General features: G+C 49.3%; 1 protein-coding gene across 1 annotated transcript in view; it reads right to left on the bottom strand.

The window, feature by feature from the left end:
- LOC126237048 (U7 snRNA-associated Sm-like protein LSm11) overlaps positions 1-20,910 on the bottom strand; it is a 147,615-nt gene extending 126,705 nt beyond the window's left edge. Inside the window, exons 1-2 of the mRNA XM_049946812.1 lie at positions 20,789-20,910; positions 20,412-20,657 (exon numbers count right to left, since the gene is read on the bottom strand). Coding sequence (XP_049802769.1) covers positions 20,412-20,585 — 174 coding nt within the window. The 5' untranslated portion in view covers positions 20,586-20,657; positions 20,789-20,910. The remainder of the gene's footprint in view (positions 1-20,411; positions 20,658-20,788) is intronic.
- Positions 20,911-21,242: the final 332 nt, after the last annotated feature.

Below are 21,242 nucleotides of genomic sequence, written 5' to 3' on the forward strand. Positions count from 1 at the left end.
GGGGGGGTCTTGCTCCTGAAGCAGATGGAGCAGGCGCAACAGGTTGTGAAGGGCCCCCCACAAGCAAGGGGGCTGGCGGATTCTGACCGATCTTAGAGCCGATTCGGGACGGTGGGAGAACCGTCGTGGCAGTAGCGGCGTAAGTGGACGTCATTGCCACAGGATGGAGCCGCTCATATTTCCGCCTGGCCTCGGTGTAGGTCAGGCGGTCCAGAGTCTTATATTCCATTATCTGCCTTTCCTTCTGGAAGATCCTACAGGCCGGTGAGCAGGGGGAATGGTGTTCTCCGCAGTTAACACAGATAGGAGGCGGGACACATGGAGTATCGGGATGGGAAGGACGGCCACAATCTCGACAGGTGATGCTGGAAGTACAGCGAGATGACATGTGCCCGAACTTCCAGCACTTAAAACACCGCATCGGAGGAGGGATATATGGCTTCACATCACAATGTTAAACCATCACCTTAACCTTTTCGTGTAAGACATCACCCTCGAAGGCCAAGATGAAGGCACCGGTGGCTACCTGATTATCCCTCGGACCCCGATGGACGCGCCAGACGAAGTGAACACCTCGTCGTTCGAGGTTGGCGCGTAATTCATCGTCGGACTGCAAAAGAAGATCCCTGTGGAATATAATACCCTGGACCATGTTGAGACCCTTATGTGGCGTGATGCTAACTGAAACATCCCCCAACTTGTCACAATTGAGTAACATCCGTGACTGGGCAGAGGATGCCGTTTTGATGAGCACAGAACCAGAGCACATCTTGGACAAGCCCTCCCCCTCCCCGAACTTGTACTCTAAATGCTCCACAAAAAACTGAGGCTTAGTTAGCATAAAATATTCACCATCGACCCGCATAAAGACAAGGTACCGGGGTGAATAATCTCCACTGCTGTCTTTAGCCATGCGTTCCTCCCATGGAGTGGCCAGGGAGGGAAATGATCTTGGATTGAATTGCTTGTCGTTGAGGTTAGACGTCGATCGCTTAGAGACTGCTGGTGGAGGCCCACCAGCGAGAGATGATGTACCACGCTTCATTGCGGGTCATCCGCCCTGATGCCACCCACTCCGACCAAGGGCTCTCCCCACGGGCGCCACCCAGCCACAGCAAAGACCACCTGGCAGGATGGCCTTTGCCGGGAGTCCTGATGCCCCAGAGGGATAGGCATCTACTCCTCGGCATACGTGGGGAGGTAGCAGCTCAGGCATCAGCAGTGCGATCCCTGTGTAGTCAGGGGGCTACCACCAAGAGGGTACATGACGACCCCACCACAAAGGACTGGCTACCGTGCTAGATGTCGGGTGTCGAAATATCCATGTACATCATGAGGGCAAAGATGGAAGTGCACATTGGAGGGAATGTATGCCACCCGGAACACACTGCAGGGGATGTGGCCGGAAGCTCGATGTGAGTCCAACTCCATGAAAAATCAGGTGTGCCAGATCTTAGGGCAAGATGGATTTTTAGATGCACCACGTAAGGTGTCCTTCCCCAAATGGTACGCACTAACGGAAAAATTTAGAAACGGAGTGGTCAAACCCCTTAGGGGACCATCACATTAAATGCCAAAACAGTTGAGACTCCTTTTAGTCGCCTCTTACGACAGGCAGGAATACCGCGGGCCTATTCTAACCCCCGAACCCGCAGGGGGAAGTCGTGGAGCTAAATGAGATGCAGAAGTCGTCGGCATACAAAGAAGGAGACAACGACGACCCCACGGCTGCAGCCAGACCATTAATGGCCACGGGAAATAAGGAGACGCTCAACACCGAGCCCTGCGGGACCCCATTTTCCTCTGTATAAGAGGAACTAGAGGTGGCACCGACTTGCACCCGGAAAGAGCGGCGCAAGAGAAAGGTTTGAAGAAAAGCCGGGAGCCGACCAAGAAGACCCCACTCACGCAACGTAGCAAGGATGTGATGCCTCCATGTGGTGTCATGCGCCTTCCGCAGATCAAAAATTACAGCAACGAGATGCTGACGTCGGGCAAAGGCCGTACGGATAGCAGATTCCAGCCGCACCAAATTGTCCGCTGCAGACCGGCCCCGACGGAAGCCACCCTGGGATGGAGCGAGGAGACCGCGGGACTCAAGGACCCAAAACAAACGCCGCCCCACCATACGTTCGAGCAATTTGCACAAAACGTTGGCGAGGGTAATGGGACGATAGCTGTCCACCGCCAGTGGGTCCGCACCGGGCTTCAAGATGGGGACAATAAGACCCTCTCGCCATTGCGACGGGAACACACCCTCGCTCCAAATTCGGTTAAAGATGGTGAGGATGTGTCTCTGGCAGTCCCTAGAGAGATGCTTCAGCATCTGTGCATGGATGCAGTCTGGTCCTGGTGCTGTATCAGGGCAATCGGCGAGGGCAGCGAGGAATTCCCTCTCGCTGAAAGGAGCATTGTATTTTTCAGAACAACGCGTGTGGAATGATAACGGCGTCTGCTCGGCTCGCTCCTTGAGAGAGCGAAAGGCGGGGGGATAAGTTGCAGTCGCAGAGCTCTTACCAAAGTGCGCAGCAAGGTGTTCAGCAATGGCGGCAGCGTCCGTGCAGACAGCGCTGTCCAAGGAGATCCCAGGGACACCCATAGGGGTCTGGTATCCATAAATCCGCCGGATCCGGGACCACACGAGCGAGGGGGAGACACGGGAGCCCAAGGATGAGACATACCTCTCCCAGCACTCCTGCTTACGCCGTGTAATAAGACGACGGGCCAAGGCACGGAGCCTCTTAAAGGCGATGAGGGTCTCTAGAGACGGGTGCCGCCTATGACGCTGGAAGGCCCGCCTACAGTCGCAAATAGCCTCAGCAATCTCCGGCGACCACCAGGGTACAGCCTTCCTCCGAGGGAGCCCAGAAGAGTGGGGGATGGCAGCCTCGGCCGCCGAAATGATTGACGTGGTTAAGACACGGACCACCTCGTCAATGTCACCCTGTGGGGGAGACTCGATGGTTGCAGCGGAAGTAAAAGCCGGCCAGTCAGCCCTGTGGAGAGCCCAGTGGGGCAGGCGCCCAGAAGAATGACACTGGGGCAGTGACAAATAGATGGGAAAATGGTCACTACCACACAGGTCAGGATGCACTCTCCAGTGGAGGGATGGGACAAGGCCGGGGCTGCAAAGAGAGAGGTCGATGGCTGAGAACGTGCCATGGGCCACACTGAAATGCGTGGGAGCACCGGTGTTCAAAAGGCTAAGGTCGAGCTGAGCCAACAAATGCTCCACGGCACGACCGCGGTCATCGGAGAAAGTCCCAACGCATAGAGGGTTGTGGGCATTGAAATCGCCCAGCAACAAGAAATGTGGCGGCAGTTGGGCTATCAGAGCAGCCAGGACATGCTGCGCGACGGCACCATCCGGTAGAAGGTAAAGACTGCAGACGGTAACAGCCTGTGGCGTCCACACCCGAACAGCGACAGACTCTAAAGCTGTTTGCAGAGGAACAAACTCGCTGTGAAGAGAGTTAAGGACATATATGCAGACGCCACCAGACACCCTTTCATAAGCTGCTCGGTTCTTATAATAACCCCAATAGCCACGGAGGGCGGGGGTTCGCATTGCTGGAAACCAAGTTTCCTGCAGAGCAATGCAGAGGAAAGGATGAAGGCTGATAAGTTGGCGGAGCTCAGCTAGATGATGGAAGAAACCGCTGCAGTTCCACTGGAGGATGGTGTTGTCCATGGCTGGGAAAGGTGTGACGGGACTGGGAAGGCAGATTACGCCGCTGGGTCACCTGCTGCCTCCGATTGAGCACCTGTGCTAGTGCTTTCCATGGCGTCGGAGGTACCAGCGAGATCGAGGTCCTCAGCGGACGCCAGAATCTCCACCTCGTCCTCAGTCGCAGAGCTTGTAGGAAGCGGTGGGACTGGTGCCACCGCAATGTCGGTATTCTTGGGGACTTTCTTCTGTGTCTGTGTCCGTTTCCCTCGTTGTGTCTTCGGTGGTTCAGGCTTGGAGGGCTTCACAGGGTCAGTCTCAGGGACGGACGATGACCGTGAGGCCCTATGACCAGGGACTGGTGATTGTTTAAGCCACTTGCGGGTGTCTGCTGTGCCGCTGGTCGGAACTTGCGAAGGGAGGTCCCCAAGGGACCCCTTCCTTGCGAGAGTAGCCAAAGAACTCTTATGCTTCTCCGGCTGGGAAGGGGGAACTGATGTCCCCGATGGTTGGGGGGGGGGGGTGTTGCTTCTGAAGAAGATGGAGCAGGAGCAATGGGGAGTTTAGTGCCCCCCACCATCAAGGGGGCAGGTGTGGGCCTTCGACTCTGAGAGCTGACTGGAGCTGATGGGACTGTAGTAGGAGTGACAGTTGCGGCATAAGAAGATGTCATACGCACTGGATGAAGCTGATCATATTTCCGCTTCGCCTCAGTGGACGTCAGTCGGTGGAGGGTCTTGATTTCCATGATTTTCCGCTCCTTCTGTAGAATCAGACAGTCCGGCGAGCAAGGCGGATGGTGCTCACCACAGTTCACACAGATTGGAGGTGGGGCACAGGGATGATCAGGATGGGATGGTCGACCGCAATCGCGACATACGAGGTCGGAAGCACAACGTGAAGACATATGGCCGAACTTCCAACACTTAAAGAACCGCATCGGTGGAGGGATATATGGCTTGACATCACAACGGTACACCATCACCTTGACCTTCTCAGGTAACGTGTCACCCTCGAAGGCCAAGATGAAGGCACCGGTGGCAATTTGATGATCCCTCGGACCCCGGTGGACGCGCCGGACGAAATGGACACCTCGCCGCTCCAAGTTGGCGCGCAGCTCGTCATCAGACTGTAAAAGGAGATCCCTGTGGAAGATAATGCCCTGGACCATATTCAGACTTTTATGGGGCGTGATAGTTACAGAGACATCCCCCAGCTTATTACAAGCGAGCAAGGCCCGCGACTGGGCGGAGGACGCCGTTTTTATCAACACCGATCCAGACCGCATCTTGGACAAGCCCTCCACCTCCCCAAACTTGTCCTCTAAATGCTCTACAAAGAACTGAGGCTTCACGGATATAAAGGATTCCCCATCAGCTCTAGTACACACAAGATACCTGGGCGAATACGGCTCACTTGCATTTAATGCCTTTCGTTCATCCCATGGTGTGGCGAGGGAAGGAAACGATTTGGGGTCATAAACGTTACCTTTAAAATTGGCCCTTGAACGCTTAGAGACTGCTGGTGGCTGGCCACCAGCAAGAGAAGATGTGCCACGCTTCATTGCGTGTCAGCCACCCTGATGCCACCTACTCCGACCAAGGGCCCTCCCCACGGGCGCCACCCAGCCATAGCAAAGGCCACCTGGCAGGATGCCCATTGCCAGGAGTCCCGATACCCCAAGGAGATAGGCATCTACTCCTTGGCATACGTGGGGATTTAACTGCGCAGGCATCAGTAGAGCGATCCCTGTGTTGTCAGGGGGCTACAACCAACAGGGTACATGGCGGCCCCACCACAACGGACTGGCTACCGTGCTGGATGTTAGGTGACATGTGGTCCATGGTCGCCGTCAGTGCAGAAAGTGGCCCTGCACATTGCTTGGCATAAAGTGCACGCAGTAGCGTATCCATGCCCAAGAGATGTAGAGCGGGCAGGACTGCAACGCAACGACGCATAAGCTGGCGAAAGTTCTCAACGCAAGATGGACACAATGCACCAAGTAAGACGCCCTTCCCCAATCGGCTCGCTCTTCGGAAAAATTTTGACATATGGAGGTCAAACCCGACAGGGGACCATCACATAAGGCCGAAACGTTTGAGACTCCTTTTAGTCGCCTCTTACGACAGGCAGGAATACCGCGGGCCTATTCTTACCCCCGGACCTGCAGGGGGGATCGGTCAGCGCCCCAGCTGGTGTGGCTCAAGCATTGCAGAGCATTAAGATGCCACCAACACTTCTGTTTAAACTGCCGAATATGAGGCAGCCAAGTCAACCGGGCATCAAAAACCACACCCATAAACCTATGTGACTCTACCACAGCAAGAAGTTCGCCGTCAAGATAAAGCCGCAGCTCCGGGTGAACACTGCATCGCCGGCAGAAATGCATAACGCAGGTCTTGGCTGCCGAAAACTTGAACCCATGAGCGACAGCCCAAGAATGCGCCTTACGGATAGCGCCCTGTAGCTGACGTTCAGCAGCTGCAATGCCAATAGAGCTATAGTAAAGGCAGAAGTCATCAGCATACGGGGAAGCGGAGACAGAATTTCCCACCGCTGCAGCGAGCCCGTTGATTGCAATTAAAAACAGGCAGACACTGAGGACAGATCCCTGTGGTACCCCGTTCTCCTGGACTCGGGAGGAACTATGGGAGCCCGCAACTTGCAAGCGGAAGGTACGATACGACAAAATTTCGGATAAAGATCGGCAGAGAGCCCCGAAGACCCCATCCCGCCAACGTTCTATCCGCTCTTTAATGGAGCAGAAGGCCAGTGGGTAATTGGAAGAAGTGGAACTCAGAGAAAATGCTCTGCCAAGCTGTTGGCAATTTCGTCGGAGTCTGTACAAACTGCTCCATTCAGTGAGAGCGCAGGGACGATGACTGGGGTCCGATAGCCATAGAGGCGTCGGATCTTGGCCCAGACCTGCGATGGAGAGACATGGCGGCCGATGGTGCACACATACCGCTCCCAGCACTCCTGCTTGCATTGGCGAATAAGGCGGCGGGCCCGCGCACGCAGCCATTTGAAGGTGATGAGGTGTTCAATGGAGGGATGTCGCTTGTGATACTGTAGCGCCCGCAGGCGATCTTTAATCACCTCAGCGATCTCAGGCGACCACCAAGGCACAGTCCTCCTCCGAGGGGACCCAGAAGAACGGGGAATGGAAGATTCTGCGGCAGTAACGATGCCGGCGGTGACCGAGTGAACCACCGCATCCATGGCATCATTAGAGAGAGGCTCAATAGCGGCAATGGAGGAGAACAAGTCCCAGTCAGCCTTATTCATAGTCCATCTGCTAGGGTGCCCAGAAGAGTGATGCTGTGGAAGTGACAGAAAGATCAGAAAGTGATCACTACCACACAGGTCGTCATGCACTCTCTATTGAACAGAAGGTAAGAGGCTAGGGCTGCAGACCGAAAGGTCGATGGTGGAGTACGTGCCATGCGCCATGCTGAAGTGAGTGACGGCACCATCATTTAAAATGGAAAGATCGAGCTGTGCCAATAAATGCTCAATTGTGGCGCCTCGACCTGTTACCACTGACCCACCCCACAGAGGATTATGGGCGTTGAAGTCGCCCAGTAACAAGAAAGGTGGTGGCAATTGGGCTATAAGCGCAGCCAGGACATGCTGTGGGATATCACCATCTGGTGGAAGGTAAAGACTGCAGACGGTAATAGCCTGTGGCGTCCACACCCGAACAGCGACAGACTCTAAAGGTGTTTGTAGAGGGACAGACTCGCTCTGCAGAGAGTGAAGGACATAGAGGCAGACGCCACCAGACACCCTTTCATAAGCTGCCCGGTTCTTATAATAACCCCGATAGCCACGGAGGGTGGGGGTTTGCATTGCGGGAAACCAAGTTTCCTGAAGAGCAATGCAGAAGAAAGGGTGAAGGCTGATAAGTTGTCGGAGCTCAGCTAGATGGTGGAAGAAACCGCTGCAGTTCCACTGGAGGATGATATTGTCCATGGCTGAGAAAGGCGTGAAGGGACTGGGAAGGCAATTTACGCTGCTTGTTCACTCGCTGCCACCGATTCAGTACCTGCGCAAGTGACATCCATGGCGTCTGAGGGACCGGCAAGATCCAGGTCTTCAGCAGACGCCAGAATCTCGACCTTGTCCTCAGACGCTGAGCTTGTAGGAAGCGGTGGGATGGGTGCCACCGCAATGTCGGGATTCTTGGGTACCTTTTTCTTTTTCAGCTTATCTCGCTGTGCCTTTGGTGGTTCAGGCTGGGAGGGCTTCACTGGGTCAGTCTCAGGGACAGACGACGACCTTGAGGCCCTACGACCAGGGACCGGTGGTTGTTTGAGCCACTTGCGGATGTCCGCTTGTGTACCAGTCGGAACTTGTGAAGGGAGGTCCCCAAGGGACCCCTTCCTGGCAAGAGGAGCCAAAGAAGTCTTACGCTTCTCCGGTTGGGAAGGGGAAACTGATGTCCCCGATGGTTGGGGGGTGGGGGGGGCGTTGTTCCTGAAGTAGATGGAGCAGGAGCAACAGGGAGTTTAGTGCCCCCCACCATCAAGGGGGCAGGTGTGGTTGTTCGACTCTGAGAGCTGACTGGAGCTGATGGAACTGTAGCAGGAGTGACAGTTGCGGCATAAGAAGATGTCATACACACTGGATGAAGCCGATCATATTTCCGCTTAGCCTCAGTGTACGTCAGTTGGTCCATGGTCTTGATTTCCATTTTTTTCCTTTCCTTCTGCAGAATCGGACAGTCCGGTGAGCAAGGCGGATGGTGCTCTCCGCAGTTGACACAGATGGGAGGTGGGGCACAGGGAGTATCAGGATGGGATGGTCGACCACAATCGCGACATACGAGGCTGGAAGCACAGCGAGAAGACATATGGCCGAACTTCCAACACTTGAAGCACCGCATCGGAGGAGGGATATATGGCTTGACATCACAACGGTACACCATCACACTGACCTTCTCAGGTAATGTGTCACCCTCGAAGGCCAAGATGAAGGCACCGGTGGCAACTTTATGATCCCTCGAACCCCGGACGAAATGGACACCTCATCGCTCTAAGTTGGCGCGCAGCTCGTCATCGGACTGTAAAAGGAGATCGCTGTGGAAAATAATGCCCTGGACCATATTCAAACTTTTATGGGGCGTGATAGTAACGGAGACAGCCCCCAGCTTATTACAAGCGAGCAAGGCCCGCGACTGAGCAGAGGATGCCGTTTTATCAATACCGAACCGGACCGCATTTTGGACAAGCCCTCCACCTCCCCAAACTTGTCCTCTAAATGCTCTACAAAGAACTGAGGCTTCGCGGATATATAATGGATTCCCCATCAGCTCTGGTACAGACGAGATACCTGTGCGAATACGTCTCACTTTCATTCATTGCCTTTTGTTCCTCCCATGGTGTGGCCAGGGAGGGGAACGATTTGGGGTCATAAACGTTACCTTTAAAATTGGCCCTCGAACGCTTAGAGACTGCTGGTGGCTGGCCACCAGCAAGAGAAGATGTGCCACACTTCATTGTGTGTCATCCACCCTGATGCTATCTACTCCGAGCAAGGGCGCGCCCCACGGGCACCACCCAGCCACAGCAAAGGCCACCTGGCAGGATGGCCATTGCCAGGAGTCCCGATGCCCCAGGGAGATGGGCATCTACTCCTTGGCATACGTGGGGAGTTAACGGCGCAGGCATCAGTAGAGCGATCCCTGTGTTGTCAGGGGGCTACAACCAACAGGGTACATGGCGGCCCCACCACAACGGACTGGCTACCATGCTGGATTTTAGGTGACTTGTCGTCCATGGTTTTCATCCGTGCAGAAACTGGCACTGCTCATCGCATGGCGGAAAGTGCACGCAGGAACGGATCCATGCCCAATACATGGAGAACGGGCAGGACTGCAATGCAACGACGAATAAGCTGGCGAAAGTTGTCAATGCAAGATGGACACAATGCACCAAGTAAGGCGCCCTTCCCCAGTCGGCTCGCTTTTCGGAAAAATTTTGAGATATGGAGGTCAAACCCGACAGGGGACCATCACATAAGGCCGAAACGTTTGAGACTCCTTTTAATCGCCTCTTACGACAGGCAGGAATACCGTGGGCCTATTCTTACCCCCGAACCCGCAGGGGGGCGCAGATCTCGTAGGTAGCGGTGTAGTGGGTGCCACCGCAAGTCCTTTGGTCTTGGGGATCCTTTTTGGTTTCTCTCGCTGTTCCTTGGGTTTCCCTGCCTGGGAGCACTTCACTGATTCAGTCTCTGACACTGAAGATGAGTGTGAAGTCCTACCACCAGCTTCTTTTGGGCTCTTCAGCCACTGGTGGGTGTCATCTTCCCCACTAGCAGAAACCCGCGAAGGGAGTGACCCAAGGGACCCCTTCCTAGTGAGAGGAGCTGAGGAAGTTGTACACTTCTCCAGCTTTGAAGTGGAGACAGACGACTGGGGTTGGCAGAGCTGATGGGGCTAGAACTGTTGTAGCAGCAGTGTAAGATGATGCCATGCATACAGGATGTAGGCATTCAAATTTCCTCTTAGCCTCAGTGTTGGTCAGTCGGTCCAGGGTCTACTCCATGATTTTTCTTTCTTTCTGAAGAATCCTGCAGTCTGGCGAGCAAGGCAAATGGTGCTCTCCGCAGTCGACACAGATGGGAGGCGGTTAGATTAAAAGAGGGGGAAAGGGACCAAACTATGAGGTCATCAGTCCCTTGTTCTGAATAAAACAATGCCACAAGTGTGAGAATAAAACAAATGAGACTGACAACTCAAAACAGAATGAAAGGAAAAATCACAAGTACGATGAAGGGCAATAAACAAGTAAATGGACAAAAGTGGACAAGAAAACCACAGAAACGCAAGAAACGGGATGAAGAGATTAAAAGAACAAAGCAGATTACCATGGCCAGCTGACCTTGAGAATAAAAAGGGGAAAACAGCCACTCTGCAACACATTAAAACCTCCATCCTACAAGCACTAGGGTGGAGGACACAGAGGGACAAAGGACATGCACTAAAACTTAGATCAAATGATGAAACCCACCCTCATGAACAAAATGTAAAACTAAATCAGCCAATGAGGCGTTGTCAGACAAAATTAGCAGCAATGAGTCCGGTAACCCAAAATTTCGTCGCTGAGTAGTCAAAGTGGGACAGTGTACCAGAATATGGGGCACTGTCAACCGGGTGCAGCACCAACACACTGGCAGGTCTTCACAGCGCAGGAGGTAACCGTGGGTCGCCCAAGCATGGCCAATGCAGAACCGGCAAAGGACAACTGATTCCCTGAGAGATGCCAATATGGAAGACTTCCACACATTCGTAGTCTCCTGAATGACACACTGTTTGTTGCATGTACTGTTATGCCATTCCGTTTCCCAAAGCCAAAAAACCCTACAGTGGAAGTCAGAACGCAGGTCAGGTTCAGAGATGCCCATCTCCAGAAGCAGTTTCCCCGTAGCCTGTTTGGCCAGCCTGTGGGCAAGTTCATTGCCTGGGATGTAGACGTGTTGTGGGGTCCACACAAACACCACTGAACGACGGGACTGGTTCAGGCATAGATGGACTCCTGGATGGACGCTACCAAAGGATGGCGAGGGTAGCACTGGTCGATAGCTTGTCGGCTGCTCAAGGAGTCAGTAAACAGAAGAAACAATTCCCTGGGGCCTGAACAGATACACTGCAGTGCATGAGAGATGGCCACCAGCTCTGCAGTGAATACACTACAGCCATCGGGCAAGGAATGGTGTTCAAAACGGCCTCTGTGGACATAGGCAAAGCCAACTTGACCATCAGCCATCAAGCCGTCAGTGTAAGCCACTTCAGAGCCCCGGAACACATCAAGAATCAAGAGGAAGTGACAGCGGAGAGTGGGATGAATAACTGAGTCCTTAGGGTCATGTGAAAGGTCCAGAGGAATCTGCGGCCTAGGTATACACCATGGAGGTGTGTGCAGACGGACCTGGATGGGAGGTGGTACAGGGAAGGACTCCAGTACAAACAGAAGGGATCGCATGTGAACCGCAATTGTTAGCTCTGACCTGGGCCACCGATGCAGGAGATCAAGTTCCGCAGGTGGAAAAAGGAGATGGCAATTCAGATGCTCAGGACAACTACGAATGTGTACAACGTAACTGGCAAGCAGTTGTGCATGTCGGATCTGCAATGGAGGAACTCTGGCCTCCACCAGGACACTGGTCACCCGACTCGTACTAATAGCTCCCGTGGCTAGGCGAACACCACAGTGGTGTACTGGGTCGAGCACATGCAACGCTGTGGGTGCCAGCGAACCATAAACCAGACTCCCACTGTCAAGGTGGGATTGAACATGGGCTTTGTAGAGATGCAGCAGAGTAGAGCGATCTGCACTCCAGTTGGTGTTGCTCAGTCAGCGGAGGGCATTGAGGTGCTGCCAGCACTTCCGCTTAAGCTGATGAAGGTGAGGTAGCCAAGGCAATCGGGTGTCGAAAACCAGTCCTAAGAATCGATATGTGTCCACTGCACTGAGTGGATTGTCATGAAGGTAAAGTTCTGGTTCCAGATGAACGGTACGATGTCGACAGAAGTGCATGACACACAACTTAGCGGCCTAAAACTGGAAGCTGTGAGCGAGAGCCCATGACTGTGCCTTGTGGATGGCTCCCTGTAGGCACCACTCAGCAACACCAGTACTGGTGGAGCAGTACGAAATGCAGAAGTCATCTGCATAAAGAGAGGGTGAGACTGACGCCCCTACAGCTGCTGCTAGACCGTTATGGCAACTAAAAATAGCAGTACACTCAATACAGAGCCCTGTGGGATCCCATTCTCCTGGATATGGGGGCAAACTATGAAAGGCACCAACTTGGACACTAGTACGGAGCGACAGGAAATTGTGGACAAAAATCGCAAGTGGGCCTCGAAGACCCCACCCATACAATGTGGCAAGGATATGATGTCGCCAGGTGGTGTCATACGCTTTGACGGCAACAAGGTGTTGGGGTCTGGAAAAGGCTGTTCGGATGGCAGACTACAGGGACACAAGATTACCAGTGGTAGAGCACCCCTGTCGGAAACCGCCCTGAGATGGAGCCAGTAGGCCACGTGACTCGAGGCCCCAACCCAACTGCCAACACACCATACGTTACAACAGCTTACAAAGAATGTTAGTGAGGCTGATGGGCCATTAGCTATCCACATCAAGTGGGTTTATACCGAGTTTGAGCACCAGAATGATGGTGCTCTCCCGTCATTGTGAAGGAAAGACACCATCACACCAGATTCAGTTGAAGACAATGAGGAGGTGGTGCTTGTAGTCAGATGAGAAATGTTTAATCATCTGACAGTGGATTTGATCCGGCCCAGGAGCAGTGTCAGGGCAATGTACAACTGCGTTGGGGAGCTCCCACTCCGTAAATGGGGCATTTTAGGGTTGACTGTTGTGTGTAGCAAATGAGAGGACTTTCCTTTCCATCCGTCGTTTGAGGGTGCGAAAGACTGGTGGTTAGTTCTCCGATGCAGAGGCTGGAACATAGTGGTCAGCAAAGTGCTCGGCAATTGTGTTTACATCTGTACATAACACGCCATTGATGGTAACGCCAGGGACACCTGTTGGGATCTGGTACCCAAAAAGACATCTGATCTTCGTCCAGACTTGGGAAGGTGACGTACGGCACTCAATGGTCGACACGTACTTCTTCCAACATTCGTGTTTCCATCATTTTATAAGCTGGTGTACACAGCCACAGAGCTGCTTCAAGTCTATCAGATGCTCTAGGGAAGAGTGTCGCCGTAGGGCTCACCGACGCTCTGTAATTGCTTCACCGACTTCCAGCGACCACCAAGGGACTGACTTTCACTGAGGGCACCCTAAAAAGCGTGGGATCGTATTTTCTGCTGCAGAAACGATTGTTGTAGTCACCTGCTCAACCATCACTTCGATGTTACCATGTGGGAGAGAGTCAATGGTAACATCAGAGGTGAAAGTTTACCAGTCCGCCTTGTTTAAAGCCCATCTGGGCAGGCGTCCGTGGGCCTGATGCCGGGGCAGTGACAGGAAGATGGGGAAGTGGCCACTACCACACAGGTTGTCATGTGCTCTCCAGTGGATAGATGGGAGAAGTCCTGGGTGGCAAATTGATAAATCAATGGCCGAGTAACTACCTCAAGCCACACTGAAATGTGTGGCACCCCAGTATTTAAGAGGCAGAGGTCAAACTGGGACAGTAAAGCTTCAACATCTCTGCCTCTGCCAGTAAGCATGGTGCCACCCCACAAGAGGCTATGGGGGTTAAAATCTCCCAAAAGTAGGAAAGGTTTAGGGAATTTATCAATCAGTGCAGCTAATACATTCAGGGGTACTACACCATCTGGAGGAAGATATACATTGCAGACAGTTATTTCCTGTGTCATCCATAGTCTGACAGCCACAGCTTCAAGAGGTGTTTGAAGGGGTACAGTTTCATTACATACTGAGTTTAGGTCATAAATGCAAACTCCACCCGACACTCGATTATAGTCGCTACGGTTCCTGTAAAATCCCTTATAGCCACAGAGGCCAGGTTTCCTGGAGGACAATGCACAAAACAGGTGTAAAGCTGCCATAGCGCAGACAGGCGGTGGAGAAAACTGCCGCAATTCCACTGGAGGATGACATCATCGTGAGACTGGGAAGGCATAAAACATTCATTGAAGCAGTTTACACCTCATGGTCACCTGGTGCAAATGACTTTTTGCCTGAGCAGTCTATATCCATCGTGTCTGAGGGCCTGGTAGACGCCAGAATCTCCACCCCATCCCCAGATGCAGAGCTTGTAGGTAGCGGTGGTGTGGGTGCCACTGCAAGTTCCTTGTTCTTGGGGGTCTTCTTTTTCAATTTCTCGCACTGTGTCCTTGGGTGTCCCTGGCTGGGAGGACTTTACTGAATCAGTCTCCGGGACTGAGGATGAGCATGAAGCCCTACAACCAGCTGCTTATGGGCTCTTCAGACACTAGCAGATGTCATCTTTCCCACTAGCAGAAACCTGGGAAGGGAGTGACCCAAGGGACCCGGCCAGAGGATGCTATTTTTATCAAAACAGACCCAGGACGCATTTTGGACACGCCCTCCACCTCCCCAAACTTGTCCTCCACATGCTCCACAAAAAACTGAGGCTTCATGGACATGAAAGATTCCCCATCAACACTCATACATACGAGGTACCAGGGCAAATAAGCTTCACTGCCATCCTTAGCCTGGTGTTCCTCCCATGGTGTAGCCAGGGAGGGGAACGACTTGGGGTCATATTTCTCAGCAATGAAGTTAGACTTTGCCCGCTTAGAGACTGCTGGCGGTGGACCACCAGCAAGAGATGACATACTACGCTTCATAGCATGTCATCCGCCCTGATGCCACCCACTCCAACCAGGAGTCCTTCCCACAGGTGCCACTCAGCCTCAGCAAAGGCCACCTGGCAGGACGGCCATTGCCGGGAGTTCTGATGCCCCAGGGTGACGGGCATCTATTCCTGGACATACGTGGGGAGTTAACAGCACAGGCATCAGCGGAGCAATCCCTGTGTTGTCAGGGGGCTACAACCAACAGTGTACATGGCAGCCCCACCACAACGGACTGGCTACCATACTGGATATGAGGTGCAAAGAAGTCCATGGTCATTGTCGGCACAGAAAGTCACTGTATAGTGCATGGTGGAAAACACATCCAAGAAGCTGTCCTCACCCAAGAGATGGAGAATGCGCGGGACTGCAATGTGACGACGAGAAAGTGGGATGAAGATCTCAATGCACAATGGACACCATGCACTATGTAAGGCGCCCTTCCCCAACTGGCTCGCTCTTTGGGAAAATTTATAAATATGGAGGTCAAACCCAACAGGGGACCATCACATAAAGGCCGAAAGGTGTGAGACTGCTTTTAGTCACCTCTTACGACAGGCAGGAATACCTCGGGCCTATTCTATCCCCTGGGCCCACGGGGAGGGGCGGGGGCTACAGACTGGAGTGTGAAATGTTACATCCCTGTATCACGCAGGTAGGTTAGAAAATTTAAAAAAGGAAATTGATTGGTTACAATTAGATATTGTGGGAATTAGTGAAGTTCAGTGGCAAGTGGAACAAGACTTCTGATCAGGTGAGTAAAGAGTGGTAATTAGAAAATCAAATAGGGATTATGCAGGGCTAGGTTTAATAATGAATAAGAAAATAGGAATGCAGGTAAGCTACAATGAATGCATTATTGTAGCCAAGACAGACACAAAGCCCACACCTACCACAACAGTACTAGTTTATATGCCAACTAGCTCCATTCATGATTAAGAGATTGATGAAATGTACGATGAAATAAAAGAAATCATACATATAGTTCAAGGGATGGGGGTGAAAATTTAATGGGTGACTGGAATTCATAGTAGGAAAAGGAAGAGAAGGAAATATAGTAAGATGAATATGGACTTGGGGAAAGGAATGAAAGAGGAAGTTGCCTGGTAGAATTTTGCACAGAGCACAGTTTAATTATGACTAACACCTGGTTTAAAAATCACAAAGAAGGCTGTATACGTGGAAGAGACCTGGAGACACCGGATGGCTTCAGACAGAATATAAAGATAACACAGATATTTAGGAACCAGATTTTAAATTGTAAGACATTTCCAGGGGGCAGATGTGGACTGTGGCCATAATTTATTGGGTATGAACTGTAGGGTAATACTGAAGAAACTAGGTACAAAAAAGTTAGGAAATTAAGGAGATGGGACCAGGATAAGTTGAAAGAGCCAGATAATGCTGAGAATTTCAGAGTGAGTATTAGGCAACACTTGATGAGAACATGGGAAAGGAATAGAGTAGAAGAAGAATAAGCAGCTTTAAGAGATGAAATTGTGAAGACAGCAGAGGATCAAATAGGTAAAAAGACAAGGCCAAGCAGAAATCCCAGGATAACACAGGATATACTGAACTTAACTGATGAAAAGAGAAAATATAAAAATGCAGTACATGAGGCAGGCCAAAGGGAATACAAACATCTAAAAAATCTGACCGACAGGAAGTGCAAAATGGCTAAGTAGGAATGGCTGGAGGACTAATGTAAGGATTTAGAAGTATTTATCACTAGGGCAAAGGCACTAACTACAGGAAAATTAAAGAGGGCTTTGGAGAAAAGAGAAGCAGCTGTGTGAACATCAAGAGCACAGATGGAAAACCATTCCTAAGCAAAGAAGGGAAATCTGAAAGGTGGAAGGAGTATATAGAGGATCTATACAAGAGAGATGAACTTGCAGATACTATAATAAAAACAGAAGAGGACGTAGATGAAGATGAGATGGGAGACATGATGCTGCAAGAAGAATTTGACAGAGCACTGAAAGACTTAAGTCAAAACAAGGCCCCTGGAGCAGATGACATACTGTCAGAACTGCTAACAGTCTTGGGAGACCCCGCCATGAGAAAACTCTTCCATCTGGTGTGCAACATGTATGAAACAGTGAAATACCCTCAGACTCCAAAAAGAATATAATAGTTCCAATTCCAAAGAGAGCAGTTGCTGACAGGTCTGAATTTTACTGGACTATTAATTGATACTAACAAGAATTATTTACAGAAGAATGGAAAAATTGGTAGAAACCAACCTCGGGAAAGATCAGTTTGGATTCTGGAGAACTGTAGGAACCCACAAGACAATACTGACCCTACAATTTCTCTTAGATGACAGGTTAAGGAATGCCAAACCTACGTTTATAGTGTTTGTAGACTTAAAGAAAGCTTTTGAGAATGTTGACTGAAATACTCTTTGAAATTCTGAAGGTAGCACGGATAAAACACAGGGAGCAAACAGCTGTTTAAAACTTGTACAGAAAGCAAATGACAGTTGTAAGAGTCTAGTGGCATGAAAGGGAAGCAGTGGTTGAGAAGGGAATGAGATAGGGTAGTAGCCTATCCCTAATGTTATTCAATCTGTACATTGAACAAGCAGCAAAGGAAATCACAGAAAAATTTGGAGTAGGAACTTAAGTTCAGCAAAAAGAAATAAAAACTTTGAGGTTTGCCGATGACATCGTATATCTATCAGAAACAGCAAAGGACTTGGAAGAGCAGTTGAATGGAATGGACAGTGTATTGAATGGAGGATATAAGATGAACATCAACAAAACTAAAACAAGGATCATTGACTGTCGTCAAATTAAATCCACGTCAAATTAAATCCAATGATGCTAAGGGAATTAGATTAAGAAACGAGAGACTTGAAGTAGTAGATGAATTCTGCTACTTACACAGCAAAATAACTGATGATGGCCGAAGTAGAGAGGATATAAAATGTAGACTGCCAATGGCAAAAAAAAGGATTTCTGAAGAAGAGAAATTTGTTAGCATCGAATATAGATTTAGGAAGTCTTGTCTGAATGTATTTGTATGGAGTGTAGTCATGTATGGAAGGGAAACACATGGACAATAAATAGTTTAGACAAAAAAAGAATAGGAGCTTTTGAAATGTGATGCTGCAGAAGAATGCTAAAGATTAGATGGGTAGGTCATGTAACTAATGTAACTGGGGAGAAAATAAATTATGGTTCAACCTGACTACTGACTAGAAGAAGAGATAGGTTGATAGGACACATTCTGTGACATGAAGCGGTCACCAATTTAGTACTGAAGGGAATTGTAGAGGGAGACCAAGAGATGTAGGTAGTAGTAGTTATTTGGAGATGAAGAGGCTTGCACAGCACAGAGTAGCACAGCTCTGTTTCAAACCAGTCTTGGAACTGAAGACAACAACAACAACAACATGAACTGACTTATAGGGTTGTATTCCTGCCTTTCCCTGAACATTTTTGTACTTCCATCTTTCATTGATTAATTGAGGCATTTCTTCTGTTGCCCATGGTTTCTTTGCTATTAGCTTTCTCTTACCTATATTTACCTGTCCAACTTCTGTGACTGTCCTTTTAGGAGATGTCCATTGTTTTTCAATTTAAATTTCTATCCTAAGAACCACTATGCAGCATCTACAGCCTTGAAAAACTTCAAATACACCTAATCATTCCTTAGTACTTCAGTATCCCGATTCTTTCCACACTGTTTTTTTCTGGACAATTCTCTTAAACTACCATCATCACTACTAGATTATGATCAAAACCCACATCTGCTCACAGGTATGCTTTACACTCTAGCTGGGATCTCCCCACATCTCCATGCCTTTTCCTAGAATACCATCTCTACTTATTTTTGAACAGTGTATTCATTATTACTAGCTGAAATTTATTGCAAAACTCACTTTTTCTCCCCTCTCACTCTTACAACCATGCCCATATTCTCCCACATCTCATTATACTGGTGCATTCAAATCCGCCATGCTTATTAGATCATCATCTCCCTTTAAATAGTGAGTTATCCATTGAATATCCTCATATACTTTCTCTATCTCTTCATCTTCTGCTTTTGACATTGGCATGTATACCCAAACTATTGTTATTGGTGTACGTTTGCTGTCAACCCACATAAGAATAACAGTATCACCAAAATGTTCACAGTAGCTCATTTTCCTGTCTCCTTATTCAACCTACGCCCCCCTTATACCATTTTCTGCTGCTGTTGATATCACCCATGTCCACCTGACTAGAAACCACTATTTTTTTTCCTTTCTACTTAAATTCACTGATCCCCACTATATCTAGACTGAGTCTTTGCATTTCCCTTTTCAGGTTTTATACCTTCCTTCTACATCCAAACTTCTGAGATCCATGCTCTAACTTGTAGAACGTTGCTCTTTCATTGTTTACTCAATCTTTTTCTAATGATTTCTACCCCTTCACAGTCCCCCCTCAGAGATATGAAAGAGAGACATGTCCTGTGGATACACAATGTGTGTGTTTATTGCAGTGGTTTCCATTGCCATCTGCATCCTCAAGCCATTGATTATTGCTGATTATTTTGCTTTTTAAGGTCATTTTCTCACCCCAAGGCCATGAAGGATCCCCAAAACTCTGTCTGCTCCTCAGCCCTATTTGACAAGGCTGTTAGATAACTGCATCATCTGTGACAAGTCTGAGGCTACTATTGTCTACAAGGTCATTAATATACAACATGAACACAAGAGTCCCAACACATTTCCTGAGGCATGTCCAAAAGTTACTTTTATGTCTGCTGCTGACTCTCCATCTCGGGTTACATGTTGCATCCTCCCTATGCAACCCTGTCACAAATTTCACTCAATACCCCATACGACATGGGCCAAATGCTTTACAGAAATAGCAAAATACTGCATCTACCTGACTACCTTGATCAGAGGCTATCACAATACCTATTAGGAACAGTGCAAACTGTTTCAAATGAATGATGTTTTCAGAGCCCACAATGGTTGTCATTGTGGAGGTCATTCTCTTCGAGATACCTCATACTGTTGCAGCTGACAAAATGTTCTAAGTTTCTAAAAACTGGAAAGCTCAAGGAGGTCACACCAACAATATCAACAAATTCTGTAGAATGTATGTGAAATGTGTGCGAAGATTCGAAATTACGGGTGTGAGATCTGTTCCGGAATTTACTGAAACAATAAGTCAATGGCAAATTCTTATTGCATCTTAGGCAGTGGTGAATAATGAACAAATAAAAGAGAATCACATTACTGTATAGTATTGATGATGATAGCAAGTAATGTAAAATTTATTGATATTTGCGCAATTTTATACATACAGGTCATTATTACCCCTTCCAGCCATTAAAGAAATATCTGAATCTTCTCCGCTCTAGTGCTGAATCCGATCTGCTATTAATCCTCAAACAATTACAAAATTTTAATCTTACCTTCTTCCTTGATGGCTCTCTCTTTGGGGCAAGCTTCGTCGAATAAAATTTAGAGACATTGTCGTATATAGGTGCATTTGGCACAGTGAGTGGCAACTTCGGAGCGTACAGGGCTTTTAAAGGATCAAATTTACTTGATGTAACGTCCAAACTTTCGTCATCCGTGTCCGACATACTCTAATGCTCAGATACGACGTCGCCGAACAAGGCGATTCGTAAATGTCACATAAATTTTAGAAATCACACCTGTAACACGTTGGTATTTTTAACAAGAGAGAATATTATAAAGATGTCAATAGTGTTGAAAAAAAGTAATTTCCTGAAAATTTGGTTTTAATTCACCACCAACAAATCACTTTCCAAAATAGAAAACGTACGACCACATTTACAAAACTATCATCGAATATCATCTTTCGTAACTGGCGCCTACAACCAATTATTTGTTTGTGTCTTGTGACCAAAACAAAGTTCATAAGAAGTGGTACAGACATGACATTCTACTTACACCAAGTAAATTTACGTATAGCGTCGTCCAAAGATAGCTAGTGCAAGTGTGCCACCATACTCTACCAAAACAGTCACGACACTTCACCTCGATTTTGTTGTCTACTGGGCCAGCAGCGTGTCAAGCGGCCAGTAAGTTAAACTGTTGAGATAGATGCGATCGTGAAAGCGAAAGCGAATAGTAGTTGTTTATTTTGTTTGTACAATGGTTTTCACTAGTGGTAGGCAGGAAATCGCGTATCTGTTAGAAATCACAGTGACTGAGAAGTCACAGATATCACAATAGCAACTTGACAGAATCTAAAGCTCGGTTTACACTAGCAAGTT

This window comes from Schistocerca nitens, chromosome 2 (assembly GCF_023898315.1).
Source record: "Schistocerca nitens isolate TAMUIC-IGC-003100 chromosome 2, iqSchNite1.1, whole genome shotgun sequence".
Lineage (NCBI taxonomy): Eukaryota > Metazoa > Arthropoda > Insecta > Orthoptera > Acrididae > Schistocerca > Schistocerca nitens.